Below are 23,269 nucleotides of genomic sequence, written 5' to 3' on the forward strand. Positions count from 1 at the left end.
AGGGAAATTCAAGGAACCCAGGATAGCCAAACAATCTTGAAAAAAACAAAAGTTGAAAGACTCATACTTCCCAATTTTAAAATTTTCTACAAAGTTACAGCAATCAAAACAGTATGCTACTTACATAAGGATAGACATATTTGTCACTGGAATAAAACTGAGAGCCCAGAAATAAATAAGTCACATTTATGGTCAACTGATTTCTGACAAGGTTATCAAGACAATACAGGGGGTGAAAGAATGCTCTTCTCATAAGATAGTGCTGGGACAGCAGGATTTTGACATAAACAATGGATGAATTTGGACCCTTATGTATACCATATGCAAAAACAAACTCAAAATCTATTAAAGACTTAAATGTAAAAGCTAAAATTATAAAACTCTAAGAAGAATACAGAGGCATAAATCTGTTATCTAGGACTGGGCAATGATTTCTTAGACACCAAAAGTACAAGCAACAAAAGAAAAAGTAGATAAACTGAACTTTATAAATATAAAACCTTTTTGGTGGCAAAAGACATCATTAAGAAAGTTAAAAATAACTCACAGAGGAAAAATACTTGCAACTTACATATATGAAAAGGACATGGAGCTAGGGGACAAAGAGACATTACAACTCAGTAATAATAAGACAAATAAGCCAAGTTAAAAAATGAGCAAAGTATCTGAAGACATTTCTACAAACAAGATACACAGATGATCAATAAACACACAAAAAGATGCTCAACATCATTACTTATTGAGGGAATGGAAATCAAGAACACAATGAGATAAGATTTCACACCCACCAGGATGGCTGTAATCAAAAAAGATAGATAAATAACAAGTGTGGTGGGGAGTAGAAATCTCATACATTGCTGGTAGGAATGCAAAATGGTGCAGATGCTTTGGAAAACAAGTGTAGTAGTTCTTGAAAAGGTTAAGCTTAGAGTTACCATACAACCCAGCAATTTCACTCCTAAGTATATACCAAAAATATATACATCCACACAAAAATTGTACATGAATAACAGCATTTTTCATAATATTCAATAAGGTGGAAACAATTCCAGTATTTATTAACAGACGAATGGGTAAATAAAATGTGGTCTATCCAAGTAATGGAACATTATTTGGCAGTCAAAAGGAATGAAGTACTGATATACACTCCAATATGGAAGAACCTTAAAAACATACACTAACAGAAGGAATCCAGATACAAAACACCACATATAGGCAAGTTTACAGAAACAGAAAGTGGTTGCCTAGGGTAGGGCAAAGGGGGTGGGGCCGTGAATTGGGAGTAAATGAAGAATGACTGCTAATAAGTACTAATGGGGTTTTGGGAGATGGCAATGAAAATTTTCTAAAGTTGATAGTGGTGATAACTGTACAATTCTTTGACTATACTAAAACATTGAATTCTACACTTTAAATAGGTGAATTCTATGATATGAGAGTCTATTTACCTATCTATATACCTATCTACCTATCTATAAAGAAGTTGCTAGTTATCTGCACTGATAGTTAGACCTTACCTAAAGACTCAAGAGAACTGCCACTGCATGATTCAACAAGAAGTCATCCCTGGATTATAGATTAATTGTTGTTGTTGTTCAGTCACTAAGTCATATCTGACTCTTAGCGATCCCATGGACTGTAGCCCACCAGGCTCCTCTGTCCATCAGATTTCCCAGGCAAGAATACTGGAGTGGGTTGCCATTTCCTCCTCCAGGGGATCTTCCTGGATCAGGGATTGAACCCATGGCTCCTGCATTGACAGACAGATTCTTTACCACTGAGCCACCAGGGAAGCCCACAGATTAATTAGGCCTATCAGTAATATTGTGAGGGTAAACATTTATCACCTTACTGGAGATATTACCATATTTTCTTTTTTTGAAAAACTGACCTGTGAGTGTTTCTCTGAGGTAGCAAGGAACAGCACTAGGTACAAACTGGCATGTTTCTCACTTCAAGTAGTGGCCCGTGGCTCTCACCTGACCATCCGGGGAGGCAGCGGCAGTGACCCGTGGTGGAGTGGCAGCCATCCGCATGGCTGCAGTCACAACGCTCAGCACAGTTCAGCCCATAAGTGCCATCCTACATGGAAGACAGCGGTGAGGGATGGGAATCCTGCAGCGGGCGACTTCAGTCAGCCATTTAACACACAGCACCCTCCCCTCCAAAACACCTCTCGGCAGCATGCATTACAATCACCTCTTCCCATGTCTTCTTGGCTCCTAAAATATTGGCTGCAAGGGGTTAGTGTTTTCAAAACGCTCAAACCTAGGTTTACATCTAGCATACAAATTGTGAAACCAACTATGTCAATATGCTGGTATGCATATGTGCAAAGATAGGTAAACATGCCAATTAACTAAAAGAATCTTTATCTTATTGTGAGCCATAACTCGTAAAAATATTGTCCTTTTGTTCCTAAAGATTTTTATAAAATAGTTCAGTACTCCTTACAGGGTATTTTTTCCCCCACTGATGTATAATTCACATATGTTACATTAGTTTTAGAGGTAAAACAAAATGATTTGATATTTATATATATTGTGAAATGATTACCACAATAAGTTTAGTTAATATCCGTCCCCACACACAATCCCAGAATTTTTTTTTTCTCCTACAGAACGTTCTGTTTGTTAGTGGAAAAAGAAGACTCCGATCCACATAAAGAAGCCCTATATGTGGAATCTTAAAAAAAAAAAAAAGTGGTACAAATCAACTTTTTTACAAAACAGAAGTAGAATCACAGACATAGAAAACAAACTTGTGGTTACCAGGGGGTAAGGGGACAGGGGAGGGATAAATTGGGAGATTGGGACTGACAAATACATACTTCTAAATATAAACCCGGTAACTAACAAGGACCTACTATTTACCACAGGGAACTCTACTTAGCACTCTGTAATGACCTATATGGCAAAGAATCTAAAAAAAAAAAAAAAAAGAGTGGATATATGTATGTGTATAACTGATTCACTTTGCTATAGACCTGAAATTAACACAATGTTGTAAATTATCTATACTCCAATAACGTTTTTTTAAAAGAAGCCCTAAAATTTAAAAAACAACATAGTTCTAATTAAATTAAGATCATGTCCATAAATTGTCCATGAGATACACAGAACTATAAGGAGAAATGAATACCTTTTGTCACTTTTTCCTAATTAGCATCCTCTCTCCCATGATGACATCTGGACATCACGAAGCATTCTGATTCAAGCTCCTAGGCAGGGCTGAGCTGTGTGCTGGCACACCCTCCCCTTCATCCCCTCCCAGGCCTTAATGTTTTCACATGCACATCCGCGTTGCTGGTCCAGCGGAGATGAGACTCTTCACGGACGTGATCATTTAGTTTGTGGGAGAGGAATGAAAGCTCCACATTTACAAGCCCTGATCCTTCATGCCAGGTCCTGAGGAACTGAGGGAGGGCACGGCAAACCTCCCACAGCACCAAGCACTAAGCAAAACAGGGGCTGTGAAATTACCAACAGGGAGGCACCCAGCACCAGCATTCAACAGGCACCTGCACGCTCAGTCACTCAGTTGTGTCCAGCTTTTTGCAACTCACGGACTGTAGCCCGCCAGTTTTCTCTGTCCGTGGGATTTTCCAGGCAAGAATACTGGAGTGGGTTGCCATTTTAGTAGGTGTTAAATGGCATATTCATTTGTCTAGTGATTATTAAGGTAAAACATTTTTTTAAATTAAGTTCTACTAATGTTTGCCCAGGCATATAGGATTTAGTTTTGCCATAATATGAGCCACTAAAACCAATTTCCAGCCTTGGCTGATTTACTAATGCATCTAATAACATACCAAAAAAACAGACAAGATGGTGTAGATTTGCTTTGTCTACACTTAGACTTGTATAAGTGAAAAGTGATCTTTAAGCCCATCTCAGAGCACTGATAATCTGCTCACTGGCAGATAACAGGAGGCAAAACTAACAAAACAGTGTCCTAGGGGTTTGGAGGGCATGGAGTAGCACCCCAGGCTCTTTAGCTGGGAAATGGGTTGGACTTAATGAGGAGGAAGCCCAGGGAGAAAAGCGCTCTGTGGAAGGGCCCCCTGGAGCTGTCCAGTTCAGGGGGCCATGGTGTCACTTCATCATCACGTGATCCCCAGGAGGCACAGCATACACACCACTGAGAGAATGCTTAATGGCTTGGGAGAAAATAACTGCCTAGGGAGAGAAAGCTACGGAATAGAGGGAAGGAAACTGGCCACACTGGCCCCGTACTTTAGAGGGAGAGAGTGAAATGGGCCGTCACTACAGAATGCACTGTCCATTGCCCACTCTTGTTGGCCTGCGGCAGACTCAGTATGGGGTTGGGGGCGTATTTCCAAAGTAGGTGAAGGGGAGGGAGTCAGCATTGAACCATGGAAATCTATGGAGATCTGGGTGACTCCAGAGATATTTGTGCTAAAAGACGGCTGTTTCCAAACCTTTCACCACCTCATTGAACCCTTCTGTGACACCATCACCACCCTCCTTTCAATGCCCTGCCACTTTCCACCCCAAAGGCTGGGGGATTTCCATTATAATGGAAACACAATGTTTGGAGAGTTGACAGGCATACACTGGATGTTTGACAAATACTGATGACTGGTTGCCATGAAGAGATGGGTATATTAGAACAGAGAAAACAGAGGGGAGAGGTGGGAGGAACTAGGAGAGAGAGGATAAAAAGGATTCTCACAAAGCTGCCTAACCAATTTCTGCATCTTTCCCTCTTCTCACCCTGTATCCACTCTGAGTTCAAACATCTCAATTCTTCTACAGTGACTCTAGTTTGGTTCACAATAAAGGACTTTAAATCATGAAGTCTGCAGAAAATAAGCTGCCATCGGATCCTCCCGGCCCTCCCAGAGGAGTCATACCTGGCAGGGAAATTCACATTTCTCCCCACGCCATCCAGGTGCACAGGTGCAGGTCCCATCCAGGGTGTTGCAGGCTCCACCGTTGAGACACTGGCATGTTAAGTTGCAGCCAAAGCCCCAGGTGCCACTGGGGCAGCTGATGGAGCAGTCCACCCCGTGCCAGCCTGCCGTGACAAAAGTGCCAGGGCACGTGAACAAACAAAGGCAGCACGGAGCTGGCCAGCCTCTCCCAGCCACACTTCCCTTTAGAAACACCTTGGAGGTGGGCAGCAGGGCCCCTGCCCTAGCGCAGGGAGCATGGCTCTGCCGCGTAAAGCCTTTCTCAGAACTGAACCAGAGCACCAACACAGCTGTCAAGCGAGAAGCACCATTGGGCTACTGGGGGAAGAGAGATCAAGTTGGGGGTACCTCACTGTCTAACATGCGGTCATGCACACTGTGGGGTGCAGAGTTTTGTGCAGGTCAGGAAATAAAATATTTATATGGGAAGGAAAAGGAAAGTGCGTTTGAAAGAACATCCCCATCTTTAAAGCAGGACCCCATGAACCATGAACAGTGAGTGTCCACAACGCTGGCTGCTGCAGAAACTATGGATAAAGATGCTCTGGCCCCCATGTACAATCAGGTGCTTGACTGCATCTCTTGTCAGGACTCCAGGCCAATGGATTTAGGGGCACCGACACAGTTCTGCTTGCTTACTCTTCCCCAAATCACAGAGACTCATAGATTTTGGAGCTGGCAGCAACTTCAGAGATCATCTCACAGAAGCCTCTCCCCTTGACTCTGGAAAGCAGGAGAGCCCTTCCTGGGTAAGGGTCTTTGCTGAGTTCAGTCACTGTATTTTGGCAAAGCTGGAGCTGGAATCCTGGTTAAGGTTTCTTTCCTGTGTCTTTAGGAGCTAACAGGACCGGGATCAGATAACAGACTCATTCACCCACTCACCTGCATTGCAAGTACAAGATCCATCCACAGGAGAGCAGACAGCGTCATTTTTACAGCTGCAGAGCGAGGAACAGTTTATCCCATAGGTCCCCAGAGGGCATGGGATGGAGCAGTCAATTCCCTAGACAAGCGCAAATAGGAAAATGCATGCAGTTTGACCACCTGAAATAGGGCCAACACAAATATACAAAAATATATCTTGGCTGTGCTGATTATACTCTCTCTCTCATTTTAACACACTGTATTTTTTTAAAGAGTTTTATAACTATTCAGATGTACAAACTGTACATATTCAAGGGCAGTGCCACCTGGCCTATATTTAGGATACAAGTATTGAATATGACCCCAAAACCCTGCTGCCTTCATTACTTTCCCTAGGTAGCAAACACAAAATCCTCTGTCCTTGCTCATACAAGTAGATATAGAACAACAAACTGCAGCTGTAAAATTATTGTCTATAAATAAACATAAATATGAACTATACATTAAATTGCAATGATTCCTAGACTGCTTTATATAATATGTAATATGATCAGTAGGTAAGGCAAAGAAACAGAACACATTTAGCCTGCAGCATGATTCAATTTATTATCTGACAGGGAGCATTAAACACAGAAGTTGGTCACCGAAGGTGACTGGAGGTCACCTCCTTTAAAAGCAGAAGAGACAAAGAGACTCTTAAGGCTAATTCAAGGGCTCAACCAAAGCATTGTGACCCAGCTTAGAAAACCCTGTAAAGATCTCAGCTCTGAGACTTTGTGACCCACTTGTTCTATATTATATGCTCTGGAATAGTCATCAACATTCTTCACAGTTTAATGTTCTCTTTAAAATGGGAGAAAATAATTCAACAGCAGCCCATTTTCCTTTAAAACAAAAATTACTAATCTGTGGCTAAGAAATCCTGAAAACTAGCAAAATTCTGCTCTATGAGCTTATAGGCATATTTGAAAGGTCTGGATTCTCAAAGGGACTGAAAAATTTACATACTACTAATCCTTGGCTGTTAATACATAATAAATGCTAACTATGCCTTCAAATTGCATGGAATTAAAACATAAACTGTGGACAATAAAACATATCCTATTTGGAAAAGTAATTTCTTTGCTGCCTATAAATTATCTACATGATGAGATAATTACATAGTTACATAAGGAATAATTACATCTTACTTCATGATACATATTAATTAAATTATTAAATATTAATGCCACTTTAGAGTTTCACCAGCTTGCCCAGGCATCATTCTCAAGTAATTACTTATACCTCTTATTATTTTTTTTCTCTTTATTTTCTTCCTTGTTAATGATGCAATTGGTTTTTAGCACATTCACTGGACTTCAGAGAAAGGTCATATAAATCATGGTATCGATGTGCTCCAAGCTGCACCCCTCCTCTCCTCCTTCTCTGGAAGTAGCCCAAGCCACTCACTTTGAATCCTGGGGCACAGATGCACTTTCCTGTCACACTGTCACAGTCAGCCCCATTCTGGCAGCTGCAGATCTGTTGGCAAGCTTCCCCATAGAATCCAGGAGAACACGTCTCATTACAGTAGAGTCCCGACCAGCCTGGCTTGCAGGCACACTCTCCAGACATGGGGTGACAGCTGAGGGATGTGGATGAAAAGAGCAAGTCACTCATGGGTAAACATGACACCCAAGGCTTGTACAAATGTTGCTCTAGCCATGATCACGAAATGTGTTGGTAATTCCATACATAACAATTTAAACTTCATTCTCAGGCTTGATATGGTTTAATTAATCGGCTGAAACCTGACTGGTACCACAAATGTTGCATGAAATCAGCATCATGCTCTAGCAGGATGACTCTTGTAACTGTGTCCCTTTGTCTGAAACTCATTTTAATTTTTGTCAAGTGAAAGCACTAATACAATAAGAGGTCAACTAGATAAGACGATCTGAAGAACTCCATCCAACAAACACCACCAAGTCAGTTAGCAAGGGTCATGTCCAAGGAACCCCAGAAGCAGTGACCTTTCCAGCCTAGCCTACTTCTCTCAGGTCCCCATACCTGGTGGCGGAGCAGCTGTCTCTACCTGAAACGGCAGCCACATTGATGGGCCAGGCAGCCAGCTGTCATTCCACAGCAAATGGACACATCAGCTGTGCTGAGGCACGGGTTAACGAGGCTCACACAATAGGGTGCTCTGTATGGCTCAAAACACATGTGCTTCTCGCCAAAGGAAAATCTGAACAATCAAACCAGCTCTGCTCACAACTGGAAGACTGTTGAAGATGGTCTTCCTCCCCTAATGGAGATAAAACCCTCCCCTTAACTTGGGCCGTAACAAAACCCACTGTCTCATCTAGACATCTGCTAAATGACCTCTCACCAGAGGACTGTTAACAGATTTTCTGCAAAGAACCATGACCTGGAAGGGATAAGGACTGAGGCTGTAAATTCCAGCTCTCCCACAGCCTGGCCAACCACAGTGAAAGCACATAACCTCCCTGGGCCTGACATCCTAATCTGTCGAATGAGGGTCTCGCCACACCTTATCTCATTTCCTATCTTTTTCTTAAAGAAATTGGCTGTGGGTTAGATAGCTTGCTACTCATTTTCAGAAATTTATTTAAATATGCTTTTGGACCCCTGTTGCAACTAAGTGCCCATAAACAAAGGCTTAGGCTTCCATCACAAGCATGACTCGGGAAACATGGAATGAAGGAATATCCAAGCACAACCCTATATATAAGATGGTTTCTTGGGTACAGAAGATTTGATTCCAAAAACAAGGTCTGAATCTCAAATCTTCTTAGAATTGCTGAGATGTATCTATCTGGTATTTATCATTGGGCAAAACACCCAACATCTCCATGGCTTCTCAAACTTAACCCATTAAACATGGAGCCCTGGCTCTCCCCTTTCTTCATTCCTCACTCAGTGTTTCCTCTCCATTGAAAGTGAAAGTGAAGTCACTCAGTCGTGTCCGACTCTTTGCAACCCCATGGACAGTAGCCTACCAGGCTCCGGGTCCGTGGGATTTTCCAGGCAAGAATACTGGAGTGGGCTGCCATTTCCTTCTCCAGGGGACCTTCCCAACCCAGGGATCAAACCCGGGTCTCCTGCATTGCAGACAGACACTTTACCATCTGAGCCACTAGGGAAGCCCTCTTTCCACAAAAGCAATGGAACCAACCAGCCACTCAGTAGTTTAAGTTAAAAACCTCAGTTATTCTTAATAACTCTCTCTCTCACCTCCTATATTGCCTTCATCACTAGGACCTAACCATTCTAACTCCACAATATATCTTGACTCTATCCATATCTCTTCATCTTCAGAGTCACCATCCTACTCCAAGGCAAGGGCATCTGTCTGCTCCACTCCTGAAGAGCTTTTCAATCTTCCTCCCTGTGTTCACTCATGAATCATCAACTAAAAAACAGATCATATGGTATCACCTTCCTTAAAATTCTTCAAAGGCTCCCTTAGAAGCCTACACTCAGAGTAAAATGCATACTGTTTAATATAGCTAGAGTGAAAATTATTTACTGTCTAAACCAGGGCATTTTTAAGAATGAAGAGAAAGTTACTAATAATTACATTGGGACAACAGACCTAAACCAAACAGTTCTGAGACATATATCTGAGACATCGGATAAATGATGACCTTAGGAGCTGGTGATGGACAGGGAAGCCTGGCGTGCTGCAGTGCATGAGGTTGCAATGAGTTGGACATGACTGAGCAACTGAACTAAACTGAAACCCAGCCCACAGGCCTTCATCAACTGGTCACTGCTTACTTTTCAATCTTTTCTTTCATCATTATTCTCTTTCTTTATTACTATGTTCAACTGCAATAGATTTCTTTTATTTTGTAAAAGCATTGAACTTTTTCAAAGTTAAGGGCTTCACATGGGCTATTTCATGTGCCAGGAATGCCATCTCCCAACTCCTGGCCTCCATCTCTCAATCTTATCCTTCCAGGCCCAGTTTAAATCTCTCTTCCTTAGATAGGCCTTCCCCGACCAAGCACATTTCAGTTAGGAATCTCCTGTTATTCTCTTTCATTGCCCTCTGCTCATCTCACTTGTCAAGATCTGTAATCTTATGCTTATTCTTACAGTCCTTCCCTTGTCTCCCTTCCCCTCTAGGCTTCGAGCTCCAGAAGAATGAGAATTGTGTTTCGTTATCATACAGTAGGCCCATGGTAAACACAGATTGAGTGAACAGGTGAAAACATCAGAGTTGACTGTGTGTGTCGGCGGGGTGGGGGGCAGGGCGCAGAATCTGCCTCCCCTGATCTCTCCAAATCATCCAGCCTTGTTAAAATATAGTCTGTATGTCTGCATACAAAGGCCAGATGTCCCCTAAAATTAGTTTTTAAAATCTCAACTTTATAGCTTAAAAGGAATCACCATTAATTGCAGGGAACAGTCATTTAAGTGACATTTATGATGACACTGCAAGCGGATGTACAGACCAGCGCTGAATGTATGCTAACACCATGCTAAGCAATCCCTGTGGATGATTTCATTTAATGCTCACAATGTTAGGTATGACTCTATTTTTTAAATGAGGGAACAGAGACCTGGAAAGAGGTACTAATTATTCCAAGTCTCGTGCAGGTAATGGCAGAATCAAACTTGAACCCCGATTTCTTTCTTTGTCTCCACACCAAAGGAAAAGGAAATTTGATAGCAGTCTGATAGAAGGGCTAGATATGAAAAGGAATTGTTAAAACTTAGGATTTTGCACAGTTAAAAGGGTTATTATTAGGACCAATAGAAGCCTAAATTGTGCAAAAAGCAGGGACAAATTTAATTTTATTTTAGCAAGGCCCTACATATTACAAAAAAGAAATATTCCAAATGGTGAACTGGTTAAAGTAGCTTACCTTAAGATAGATACTATTTTTAAAAAGGACATATTTTGGTAGGAAATGTTACTCAATAATAAAAGTCCAAAAACAACATACATGGTATAGATATAAATGTTAAACAGAATAGACAATTCAGGGATAGGGAATTGACCTAAGCTAGAGGCAGACAGAGAAATTGATATTCAATGCCCCCCGGTGAGTATTAGTGCAGCACACTGGTTCTCAGATTGATTGACACCAAAATTAGTATTCTGCAATTTGTAATTACATGTAGGAAACTAGAGCACTTTGGAGGCATTTGATGGGCTCTCATGCAGGCAGCTTAATTGGTAATGAGATTTACGTGTCGTTGTTAGAGGAGCAGAGTGGAGGTGGAAGGGTAATATCCTCCTACCTGATTTCTTTCTAAACAACAGATTGCTTTGTGTAATATGGAAATTGGATTATACACAGATAGGAATACCTACCATTTTATACATTTATATATATTACTAGATTAAAACATTCTAGTAAATTTTTCAACTTAACAGTTCAATTATTACAGGTATCCAATATAATGTTGGCAAAAATAGAAAGAGTCACTGAACTTCCTTGTATTCATTTCCTTAGATATTATTAATGCTCAAATATATGACAATTAGGTGGCATTTGCAAGTATGCACATCCTGATTGCCCACAGCTATTAAATGTCCTTATTAACAAGAGCTAATATACATATCTCATGTGGAATCTCAGTGAATCTTGAATTTTGTTTTCCTATTCAAAATTATTTCCACTACAAAAGTCAGTTTTAAGAATTCCTGGTCACAGAGAATGCCCTTAGGCTCTATAATAGTACTGTAATTCAAAATACTAACATCACTTATAAATATACTTAAATTCATTTCAACCTTATGATAGCTTGAAAAATAAAAATGGTTACAGATGCATTGTAACTCCACCCCCTAAGAGGTAGAGTATAAGGAAGCTGGACTTGGTTATGATGCCTTCTCTGTCTGGAGAGACATTAGCAAATGTGGTATAACCAAAGGTTTGAAAAGCATTTGCATGTTGGGGCTTGCCCTGTCTCTTACAGTTGTTGAGAAGACAGTTACCATGTACAGAAGCTCAGGCTAATGTGCTAGATTACTGGGGACATATGGCTCAGTCACTCCCATCACTCAGCCAAATACTAGACATGTGAGCAACACAGGAATTCCAGCCTCTAGTTGATCTGCCAACTGAATACACACAGACCACCAGAAGAACCACCAAGCTGAGCCCAACCCAAGGAGTCAAGCAAGAAATCATCAGCTAATAAATAAATGTTGTTTTAAATCCCTAAGTTTGGGATAGGCTTTTTTGTTGTTGTTGTTTTATACAGCAAAACTAACTGATACAAACCCTTACTCAAATATATGGCTTCCATATATGTCAATATGTGAACATTCATAGAACTCAAAATTTACCTAAAGATACTATAAAATAATAGTTCTGATTTCATTAGTTATCTCATTATTTATAACAAAGGATTTTAGGATAGACATCATGTATTATGCAATAGCAAGCTATACTCTTGTCTGACTAAATGGTAGGCTAAACTTTGAATTAATACAAAGATACTATGCCTTTTGGTTCAAAGGAACTTTGTGTTTTCAGGAATTTCACATAGAAGTCCTAGATTTAAGAGTAGAAGGGTGGCTCCAACTATGAATTCAAGAAGACAAGAGTCATATAATCAATTGTCAATTGGTTTTAATAGGAATTTGTACAAGTTAATCTTTTAAAATAGCTTTTATTATTTAGGGAAGCACTTCATAGGCTAACGGTCTTTGATCTTCTGATTATCTGTTATATTATTAGACAGATTTTAGTGTTCTTTTGATCTATGTACCTAACAAATAAGTTCATTTACTTCTTTGTTAAAGCATATGTGTTTAGGTACACATGACCTATGTCAAAATTATACAGTATTGACATCAATCAAATAACTGTCAACTTGTACCCTGCATCTACTATTATGATAACTAATTTCAGCAAAATCAACATTTCCTCTGCTTCTCCAATTCTTCTCAAAGCAGAGATCCTTTGTATAGGTTTATTAATCTATTTGATTTCAGACTGTATCTACATTCAATGAAAGAGCACACTGGCATTAAAAAATCCTTAGCTATTTCTAATGAGAATTACCTTTTGTTGGGACAAACCTTACATTGCAGGAAAGGCAGCCAAAATTCAACACTGGAGAGTTGAAAAACAACCAAAATCCTGTAGAGACTATTCATTTTTACTCTCCCAAATGTTTATTTAACCTGTCCTGTAAAGATGGTGATATTTCCCAATGAAGAAGGCCAGAAATTGACTAAAGAAGCTTGCTAACTGCTGGAGACACATTAAGAATGCACTTCTTTAATATGCCCACTAAAATGTATTTCAGTGCATGCACACACTGCAAAGTCTTTTTTTTTTTTTTTTTTGCTCCCAACAATGGTTTAAAGAAGAGACCAACTACAGCCTTCTATTTACTTTTAACTTTAGTCCATTTGAGATTTAATGTGACCACAAGTTATCTTTCAGAAGCATAAATGAAGTAACAGTTGTGCTGAATGCAAATAAAAGTAATCCTGGTATCATCCGAACTGCTATATAATGTACCACATTATAGTCAAACTCAACTTTTCCAGCAGTATGTAAGCGAGGCCCAGAATTCTAAGTGATGTGTATCTGGTCCTTGGGGGAGGCAGAGGAAGAAATGGTTGGAAAGACATTTTCAGGGGCAGACAAAGTACAGTAAAGTGGGTGGGATTTTGGTTTCCTGTTCTTAAGTTCTTCAAGAGATTTTTGCGCCTTTAAAAGACCCCTGTGAGTTCTGTGTTCAAGTAATCAGTTCTGAACACACATCTCACATGTGACAACCACAAGTGAAGCACTTTCTCAAAACTTCCACACTTCCTGCCTTATACAGACTTTGAGTAAAGAGGCCGCCATGAGAATCATTCTGTGATGGTTATACATACCCAACTGGGCTTAACCTATGTCTCTCATTGCGTCTTGGCTGCTAAGGGAATGTCACAGAATCCCTCTCTTAGGGAAACATTGTACTAACCTCAGCAAGTTTAATTTTTTCCAGTGGTCATTAACAGAGAATAGGATTTCATATCCACAGCCATAACAACTTCAGCACTTTTGACTTGGATCACTGGGTATAAAAGTCTTCCATATACTGAGTGGTTCCTGCCCAGGATGATCCAGAGGCAGGAAGGGTCTCAGGATGGGAATATCTCTGCCGATCCCTCCTTCTAAATAGTGGATAGTGTGTGTTAGTCACTCAGTCGTGTCCGACTGTTTGTGACCCCATGGACTGTAGCCTGATAGGCTGCTCTGTCCATGAAATTCTCCAGGCAAGAATATTGGAGTGGGTTGCCATTTCCTCCTCCAGGAGATCATCCTAACCCAAGGATCGAACCTGAGTCTCTTGCATTGCAGGTGGATTCTTTACCACCTGAATCATCAGGGATCCTGTAGTGAAAACTTTAACAGAACACATCACTCCAGGGGCAGCTGACCCTCACCTGAGAGTGTTGTCCACATGGCAGGGACACCGCTTGTCACATCTGATGCCATAGAGTCCTTCTGGACACAGGCGCGCTTCACAGCGGTCACCAGAAAAACCTGCTTCGCAGAGGCAGGAGCCACTCACATGGTAACACTTTCCTCCATTGACACACTGGCAGGTCTCCGCACAGTGAACTCCGTAGGTGCCAACGGGACACTCATCCTGGCACCTGTCATGCAGGAGATGGGAGTGTAAGATTAATCAGTGCCTTGTGAAAATAAACACGTTTTGTTGTATAACACACTTAGATCCTTTTTGGATTTCATATTTACTTAGTGATTGTCCCATCACAGATATGAAAAGCATTAAGAAAAATTATAATGGTAACAGTCATATAACCTGTTTAAAGAAATAGTAAAATCAAAAACAAAATATGAATTTGGGATGGGAAGCATGTTTTATACCTAGTCCTTGCTAAAGGTATACATAGCCCTTTAGTAGATACCAGGAAAGAGAGAAAATGAATTGCCCAAGTGTGAGCCCCAGCCCATTATTAGAGAATTAAAACATATGCTCTCTCTCAAAAAATGAAATAATGCCATTTGCAGCAAACATGGATGGACCTGGATATTATCATGTTGAGTAAAGTAAGTCAGAGAAAGACAAACATCATATAATACCACCTACATATGGAATCTAAACAAATGACATAAATGAATTTATTTACAAAACAGGAACTGACTCATACACACAAAAAACAAACTTATGGTTACCAAAGTGGGTCGTGGGTAGAGGGAGATAAATTAGGAGTTTGGTGTTAACAGATACACACTACTATATTCAATATATGTAAACATCAGGACCTACTATATACAGCATGGGGAACTATACTCAGTATCTTTTAATAACCTAAAATGGAAAAGAATCTGAAAAAGAATATGTATGTATAACTGCATCACTTTGTTGTTCACTTGAAACTAACACAACATTGTAAATTAACTATTCTTAAATAAAATACATGCTTTCCCCATTTCAAAGTGAAAACTTTGGAGCAAATTCGAAACAAAATGTTAATTCTCTTGGCTTTTATGTTGATGTTAATTTTTAACCTCAGCCACGTGTCTATCTTTTCAAAGCTGAATGGCAATAACTGCTCCTTATTCAGAAAGTTTTGCAACTTGACAAAGAAAGTCCTCCTTTGGGAGGACTTTGGGAAAATCTGAGCTGTTGAAATCAGGTGTCCTCAATTTCAACCTGGGGAACTCCTGCCAGGAGGCGGTAGAGAGACTGTGAGTTCCCCGAACACAACATTTTTATTAAGTGGGGTTTTGTCCTTTTGGGAAGAAGGGCTACCAAACAGCAAGGGAAAAAAAAATCATATCTCAAAAATCCACCTTATTTTCTTTTAAAAAATGGCCTTAGATTGTGGCATGAGGATATGCTGTGGGTAAGTCAGATCGGGTGGGAAGCCGAGTTGCTGGAGGGACTCAAGAAGAGAAAATCCTCATGGCTCCATGGAGCGTATGCCCTGCTATTGGGCCAGCTTTTTCTTTCTGACCAGGCAAGGTGACTTGATAGGATTTTCTGCAGCAGAAGGAGTGCTTTCTGCCAAGGGAAAGGCAGCCGGAGTCTTGCTTAGCCAGAGTGCTGCCACAAGCAGAGTACTCTTTGTGAGTCTCAGCAGCCACTTCCCATGTGGCTCTCAAGTCATGCCAGACCCAGAGTCAAAAATGTAGGTCAGCACTGCATTTTTTCAGATGGGTACAAGGCAAGCAGCAAGTGCACAATAATGAATCCAAGCAGACTTCAAAGCAACAGGAAAGGGGCTGAAAAGCAAACATTTTCCACAAGGCTTTGCATATTTTTAATGATAGGGTGTGGGGACTAACAATACCAGGGCTGGATAGGATTCTAGTTTAGAGCAGAGGATAAATCTTGAGAACTCTTTGATATTTTTCTGGTTAACTCTGGCTCTGACATGTTTAGGGAAAAGGGACTCTTGCAAATTTGGTTTCACAGACTGTAGACTTTTTTTTCAATAGGCAAAGTCTTCAAATCACTCACTCAACAATGCATTAGAGTTCTGGAGTAATTGAACTAAGTTCATTTAGCATAAAATCAGATGTGTGTACCTATTTTTAGACCAGAGTGTTTTTTAAAGGCACTCTATTTTTAACTTCTAAGCAGCTTTACTAAGCCAAGTCACTTAGTTTACTCCCCAAAATGTAAACTTTGGAGGAAGAAATGCTGTCGGTCAATCATCGGGCCTCTTCATGGCTCCGCCAAAGGTTGACAAGACGGTTTGGCAACCTGTCTGTCCTTGCAAGGCAATACCAGAAAAAAAGAAAAAGTTATGCTTAAGGTAAATCATATTACTAAAAGAAACCCAAATGCTACATTTTGGACTCCAGGATTTTAACTTGGGGAAAAGCACAGCTCTAAAAATGGGGAACAGGAGAGTCATGGGAAGCACGGGAAAACGTCTGCCACCAAAGACAGGGGAGCGTGTGACTATTCTATCCTATCTTGGCAGAGACTTCCTTCTCTCTGAGCAAACAAAATCCGTAATAGCTGGGCATGACCCAGATTTACCTTTCTAACCTATAATTAAACACACTACTAAGTTTGTGTTTTAAACGGCAAAAAGCCATTCGAATTTTTCTTACGAAAGTAGTCAGTAAAGCTTGGTTCACCATCCTGCTTCTTTTCCATCAGTGTTGCGCTTGTAAGAGGAATCCTGTTAGTTGCCACCTACCACACCAAAGTGGTAGGATATCTTTCTAGAAGTAGATCTTTTCCATCTTGAGAATAAACCCAGTGGTGAAGTAGATTACACCCTTCTCATTGGCTGAATTAAAAGTCTTCGTCAAGCAGTCTTACCTCCCTTTTGGGCTCATTTTTCTGAAAGAAGCATCATTTCCCAACAAGTTTTATGCCCTCAGTGTTGCTTTTGTGGCCCCACGTGGAATAAGAAAAGTAATCTTAGAAGTCACTAAAAGAGGAAATACTTTCTTTCTTAAGAGATGGCAGAGAGGAAGATAAAAATACAGCAATAAATACTGGCCACAGTAGAAATATGAAAATATGATGTTCCTATTTGATTTTACTTTTTTTTAGATTTTTTGAAATAATACCCTGGAGTTTGGAAAAACGGACACACGTTAAGCTGTGATAATCTGGTAAGACATGACACTAATGCCCAAACCAATGAGGGTCACAGACTTGTTTGACTATCATTTTGATTATCTTATTGCATCTCACTGTGAACTTATAGAAAAGAAAGTGCGTTAGCATGGAAGGGGTGCCACGTCCCATTTTCTCCTTTGTCCTTTTACGTATGACCTTCCAGAATGACCAGAATAATTGGGCCAAACCATGATTTACTGTGAAAGAATCACATTCCTCATCAGACTGGGATCAATAGATCGGCTGCCTGCCTTTCAAACCCCTGAAACCGCTGCTCTTGGGAAAATATTTATATAAAGAACACTGGGAAAGAGTCAGCTTTTCCTCCATACTGGAAGCAGAAAAGACTGCATCTGTTGAAGACCAATTCTGCATCCCCCCAATTCCTGTCTATAACTCTGGACTTCCCCTCCCTTGGCCCACATTCTTCTTCACTGTGAGGGTGGTTCAGAGCACAGCATAGCGTAACATTCTGGGGCTTTCCTTTAACAGAGTCCATGACTGATCCACAGACCTCTCTACCCAGCTAACACGTAAGAGGCAACAATCATGTACATGGATCCACGCTAGGCCATCAAAAGCCCCAGTGCAGTGATGCCACGACAACCCATCAGCATTAAGAACACTCTTTCAGCCCCTTCAGAAGGAGTGCTGTGAGGATCTGAGAGCCATCATACTCGGCTGTGCCACATGACCCTTCCTCACCACACCGTCCTCTGAAACCATCCCACAAACCCTACAGCCTATTATGTGGGCAGCCCATGAGCTGCTCTGTCTGCCTACGAGGTGCCTGTTTCATTTGTTCTGTGTCCTCTCTGGCTGGGAGAGCCATTCCCACATCCGGGGCGCACTCTGGGCCAGCTGCCTGTGGTGGTACCTGCTCCCCTCTGGCCTGACCTCAGGGGTCATGTTTCGCTGACTTCTCAAAACAGGGGAAAGGGCAAGGACCCTTGGCCCTCGGACTGCTTTCCCCACACCTCCTGCCACAAATGGTTGCATAACCACTGTTTCTTTCACGCTGACAAATGTGCTTGATGTCATTGTGTTGTGAGTATGTGTGTTTCCGTGTATCAGAGAAGAATTGGAAACAGGAGTCATGTCATCAGTTCATCACACACACACACACACACACACACACACACACACACACACCCGTTATAAAAACAAGTTAAGAAGCAAGTTCCTTCTTCACTTTCCTCTCTTACTCTGGCTCTTTGCCTGCCTGGCCTTAAATCAAAAATTCACCTGAAAATTAGCTGTTATCCCCTTTCCCTGTGTTCTAAATGAGTATAAGCCTGCCTGTATGTTTGCTGATTTTATGTTCCTTGAATTTGAGACAAATCCAGACAGGGCAAGAAAACTATTATATTTAAATTTTTAGTGTCCAAAAATATTACACAGAGTTATTACTTAGGGTTCTGCTTGGTCCCATGCCTCTCTTGCCCTGATTCATCTTTTTATATTAAGACTTTAATACAACATGGATCCAGAATTCATCTAACAACCTCATTTTCCAAAACACAATCATAAACCAGGAAGCAGGGCACAAAAACTTTCTGAGTACCCCAATTACATGTTATAGAAACCATGTGCTAAAGGTGCCAATAATTCATAACATCAAAAATTAAGGAAAATACACAATTATATTAATGAAACGAAACAGATATTACTTAAAAAGTTTCTAATAAAAACAGGGATTTTTAAAAAACTACTCAAAGATGAAAAAGACCATCTACTAGAAACCAGTAACAAACAGGAAACTATACTGGAGCCATTTTCAATAAAATTAGGAAGAAGATAGGAATTCCCACTTTTATCTATATTTGTCAACATTCATTTAGAAGTTTGGGCTTCCCTCATAGCTCAGTTGGTAAAGAATCCACCTGCAATGCAGGAGACCCTGGTTTGATTTCTGGGTCAGGAAGATCTGCTGGAGAAGGGATAGGCTACCCACTTAAGTATTCTTGGGCTTCCCTTGTGGCTCAGCTGGTAAAGAATCTGCCTGCAATACAAAGGACCTGGGTTAGATCCCTGGGTTGGGAAGATCCCTTGGAGAAGGGAAAGGCTACCCACTCCAGTATTCTGGCCTGGAGAATTCCACGGACTGTATAGTCCATGTGGTCGCAAAGAGTCAGACACCACTGAGCAACTTTCACTATTCCACTGTACTATTTATAAGTTTAAATTAATGCAATCACTCAAGTAAATGACACATTACAAACACTGAAAAGAAGAGACTAATTTATCTTTATCTGTAGATAATAAAATAACCTTAGTGTTTGCTAAAAATAACATGAGAATTAAATAAGAAGTTTGGTAGAGTGACTAAATAAAAAATAAATATTCAAAGGCAAGACTTTCTTTATCCAGAAATATCCAATTAAAACTTAAATGGGATTCTTCAAAAATTATAAAATACTTATAAATAAATTTCCTAAGAAAGTGTGAAGCCTAAATTGGAGGGGGAAAACACCCTACAGTATTTTATCAAAAGTCATAGACCAGAATTTTAGAAATAAAAAAATTAGAGAGGAAGGGTAAAGGAATTTTTAATTCACAGATATCAAAAAATAATGATAGCTAATATTTATACAGTTTCTAGATATCATTCAAGTTAATAATCACTAGTATTTATACAGTTCATAGAATCACTCAACTACAATAATAGCTAATATTTGGAAGATTTAGCACTGTTCTAAAAGCGTTAATGTACTCGTTTAATTCTTAACAACCCTAGAAGAAAGTACAATTATTGTTTGAACATTATAGATGAGCATATTTCCAAGGACAGAGGTTTCAAATTCTTTGTTTGTATACTTTTCTGCCTCTCAAGCCTCTTTCTCTAATTTTACAGGCACAGCTAACAAGCTTGGTTATCAAATCTTTCAGGATACAATGGATTAAAGAGCAAATTAGAAGCTGTAGGCTGAACAAAGCACTCTGGGTAACACTTTACCACCTAACACACAAAACGGACAAGCTGTGGATATAAAACCACACTCCACACAAGCATCAGGAGAGACCTGTAAGTCCCACTGGGTCTTACTCCTATCACCACCACACAGTGAAACGACACATATTCTTAAGAGTACACAGTGTCATAGGAAGGTAACTTTATGCCTGACATATTTTTTAAAGATAATAAATCTATCCAGAAATCTTTAAAATGTTAGAAGTGTTGGGGTTTGAAGTGGCTGCCCTAATCACTTAACTGTGTAGAACTGATCCATCATGGGTTTCTGATATTTTCTCATTTAAAAAAAAAATGCTTTCTCTGCATCTTCAATTCACCATTGTTGTCAGCGGTCCAGTTGCTATGCACTGAGTTGGGAAGGAATCTGTCAAATACACTGATACCTTAGAGATGCTTCTGGGAAGATTATAGAATAGTCACAGACAAATGGTCGTAAATGTGCTCCCTGGACCCTCCCAGCTTCGCTTCCATGCAATAGTCAGAGAGGCACACGGCTGCCCTTACCTTTCCCCTGTGTAGCCAGGACTGCAGTGACATTGGCCTGTGGCAGCATCGCAGGTCCCTCCATTATGGCACTGACATTCTTGCGAACAGTTCTTTCCAAAGCGACCCTCGGGGCAAGGCTGACCACACACTGTGCCCTGCATTCAAAGAGACTTGGAAAATTAGATGGGCCTCCAGTCCGGGAAGGGTCAAAGAAGAGAGAAAAGGGAGAAAAGAGAGGAAAGGCAGGGTATGGGAACAGGGCTGCACAAAGATTAGACAAAGGAGATTTTAGAACACATAAACTCTGTTTATCACCTCAAAGATGTTAGAAATTCTAAATTGACTTATTTTCTTAGTAAGCCTAAATCTTATGTAAAGTTTAAAAATAAAAATAAAATTAGGAAAAAAAAAAAAAGATACATGCATAGGTGGCAGCATGGTAATCATAAGAAATACCTATGTTAAAAAAAAAAAATACAGTCACCTCAAATGATTATGGGAACCTAAGGAATTTAGAAATCCTCCTAAGTGTTCTTCCTGTGTCTTACATGTACAGTAAGTGAACAGCACTTATTGAGCATCCATTACATAAATGATAACATCTGGCCCAAATGGAATATTCAAATACTTTACCATATGTTCTAGAGAAAATACACCTTATCGTTGGTTATATTTCTTATAAGCAAGCATTAGAAAAAGGATGGACATTTTGTGTATCTGAATTAACATTAACATTGCCTAAGAAATACTACAACAGAAACAATTCTAGACATTTTATTTTGGAAGAAAAGACACTTTTACTTTTCAGCAGGTTCAACAAACATTGCTGGGCCAAGATCAATAGGAAAACTAATTTCCTGGGAGAGGAATCAAGAGAGTAACTTGGACACATCTTCTCACCCTAGAGGCTGTCTGTCTTGTCAGATATTGTCATATTTATTCCAGCCCTATGTGGAGAAGCATAAGATACTTTACCAATAAGTCAATGGAATACTCTACTATTTTCTACTTCCTTTGGCTACATAACTTGGCTTTGTAGTTTATCATGTATTGGAATTACTATTACATCAAACAAAATAACCCCAAATAACAGGGATTTTTACAATGTTTTTAACTGTTGGGAGCTGTTGCTTTGTCCTCCTTCTCTATAAAAAAAGACAGACTGTGGGCACTCTGAAATTGGAGGCTGGCGAACACCAGATGGTTTTGTAAATGTTTATTCTGGATAGCATAAGAAAATGCATTTCCTCTAACTCCTGGCTACCCACAAAGGCAGTTGGTGTGCTAATTAAGTCTCCTCTGGTGGTTTCTAGCTATCTACCAACGAGAAAAGTTCTTCCAGAATCTTGGAACTGAAAAAGCCTTTGAGAGATGATTCAAATCAGTGCTTAAGTGAGAATCATCTACGTGCCAGGCATCGTGCTAAGCTCTGAGAATCAAAGATAAAGTCACAACCTTTAATTAGCTCACAATATGATGAGGGAGACAGATATAAAAATAGCTCTAACCCCTCATTCTAGCACAACATATTAATATGACTAGATGAAATAAATATGCCAAGGGTCAATCCATGGTAAGCCAGGGTTCTGGTGAAAATTCTCACTCTCTCAGGAACTACTCACATTTTGTAATGGTCCCACATAAGCTTTAGAGATGCTGTTGAAATACTGTTTGCAAAGAAAGATTAATGTGAGTCAATAGCTTTAAGTAGAATATTATTGGGCTTCCCAGGTGGCTCTAGTGCTAAAGAAGCTGCCTGCCAAAAAAAAAAAAAAAAAAGAAAGAAAGAACCCTCCTGCCATGCAGGAGACACAGGATACATGGGTTTGACCCCTGGGTCTGAAAGATCCCCTGGAGGAGGGCAGGGCAACCCACTCAAGTATTCATGCCTGGAGAACCATGGAGAGAGGAGCCTGGTGGGCCACAGTCTATACAGTAGCAGAGAGCCTGATACGAATGAAGTGACTTGGTATGCACACAGGACATTATTAGTTGAAATATATACTTGTGTATGTGGAATAGGAATACATAGCCACCTATGAAAAGCACTTAGGATTACTGCCCAAATAAAATGCTGCAAAGAGAAGTGTAACTTGGAAGCTCAGCTGCACTTAGAGAAAAATGACCTGAAACATTCAGTAAGAAACATCCATCAAGGTAGGGGTGCAGAGTATACGGGAGGCTCTGCTTGGGTGATGGAGAGGGCCATATGTCCACCTACTGGGACTCACGGTCCAAACTCATGGTCACCAGCATCCTACCTCATGACCACTCCAACCCAGGAGAAGAAGAAGGCTTCAACCTCAAGATGAGGCAACTCTACAGACAATGTCTACACAAAAATTCTGCAAGTAATTTTTCTACGGCTCCTCATCCAAAGAACATGGAGCTCCCTGGACACTCTGCTACTTCAGCAAAATCCATCC

At 40.3% G+C, this 23,269-nt stretch overlaps 1 protein-coding gene across 2 annotated transcripts in view; it reads right to left on the bottom strand.

Annotated features, from left to right (window-relative positions):
- MEGF10 (multiple EGF like domains 10) overlaps nucleotides 1–23,269 on the bottom strand; it is a 179,357-nt gene that overhangs the window by 35,112 nt on the left and 120,976 nt on the right. For both annotated transcript variants that reach the window (XM_005907538.3, XM_070374059.1), the window contains exons 8-13: nucleotides 20,862–20,998; nucleotides 14,214–14,426; nucleotides 7,250–7,424; nucleotides 5,819–5,939; nucleotides 4,877–5,040; nucleotides 1,980–2,082 (exon numbers count right to left, since the gene is read on the bottom strand). In XM_005907538.3, the coding sequence (XP_005907600.1) occupies nucleotides 1,980–2,082; nucleotides 4,877–5,040; nucleotides 5,819–5,939; nucleotides 7,250–7,424; nucleotides 14,214–14,426; nucleotides 20,862–20,998 (913 nt within the window). The remainder of the gene's footprint in view (nucleotides 1–1,979; nucleotides 2,083–4,876; nucleotides 5,041–5,818; nucleotides 5,940–7,249; nucleotides 7,425–14,213; nucleotides 14,427–20,861; nucleotides 20,999–23,269) is intronic.

This window comes from Bos mutus, chromosome 7 (assembly GCF_027580195.1).
Source record: "Bos mutus isolate GX-2022 chromosome 7, NWIPB_WYAK_1.1, whole genome shotgun sequence".
Lineage (NCBI taxonomy): Eukaryota > Metazoa > Chordata > Mammalia > Artiodactyla > Bovidae > Bos > Bos mutus.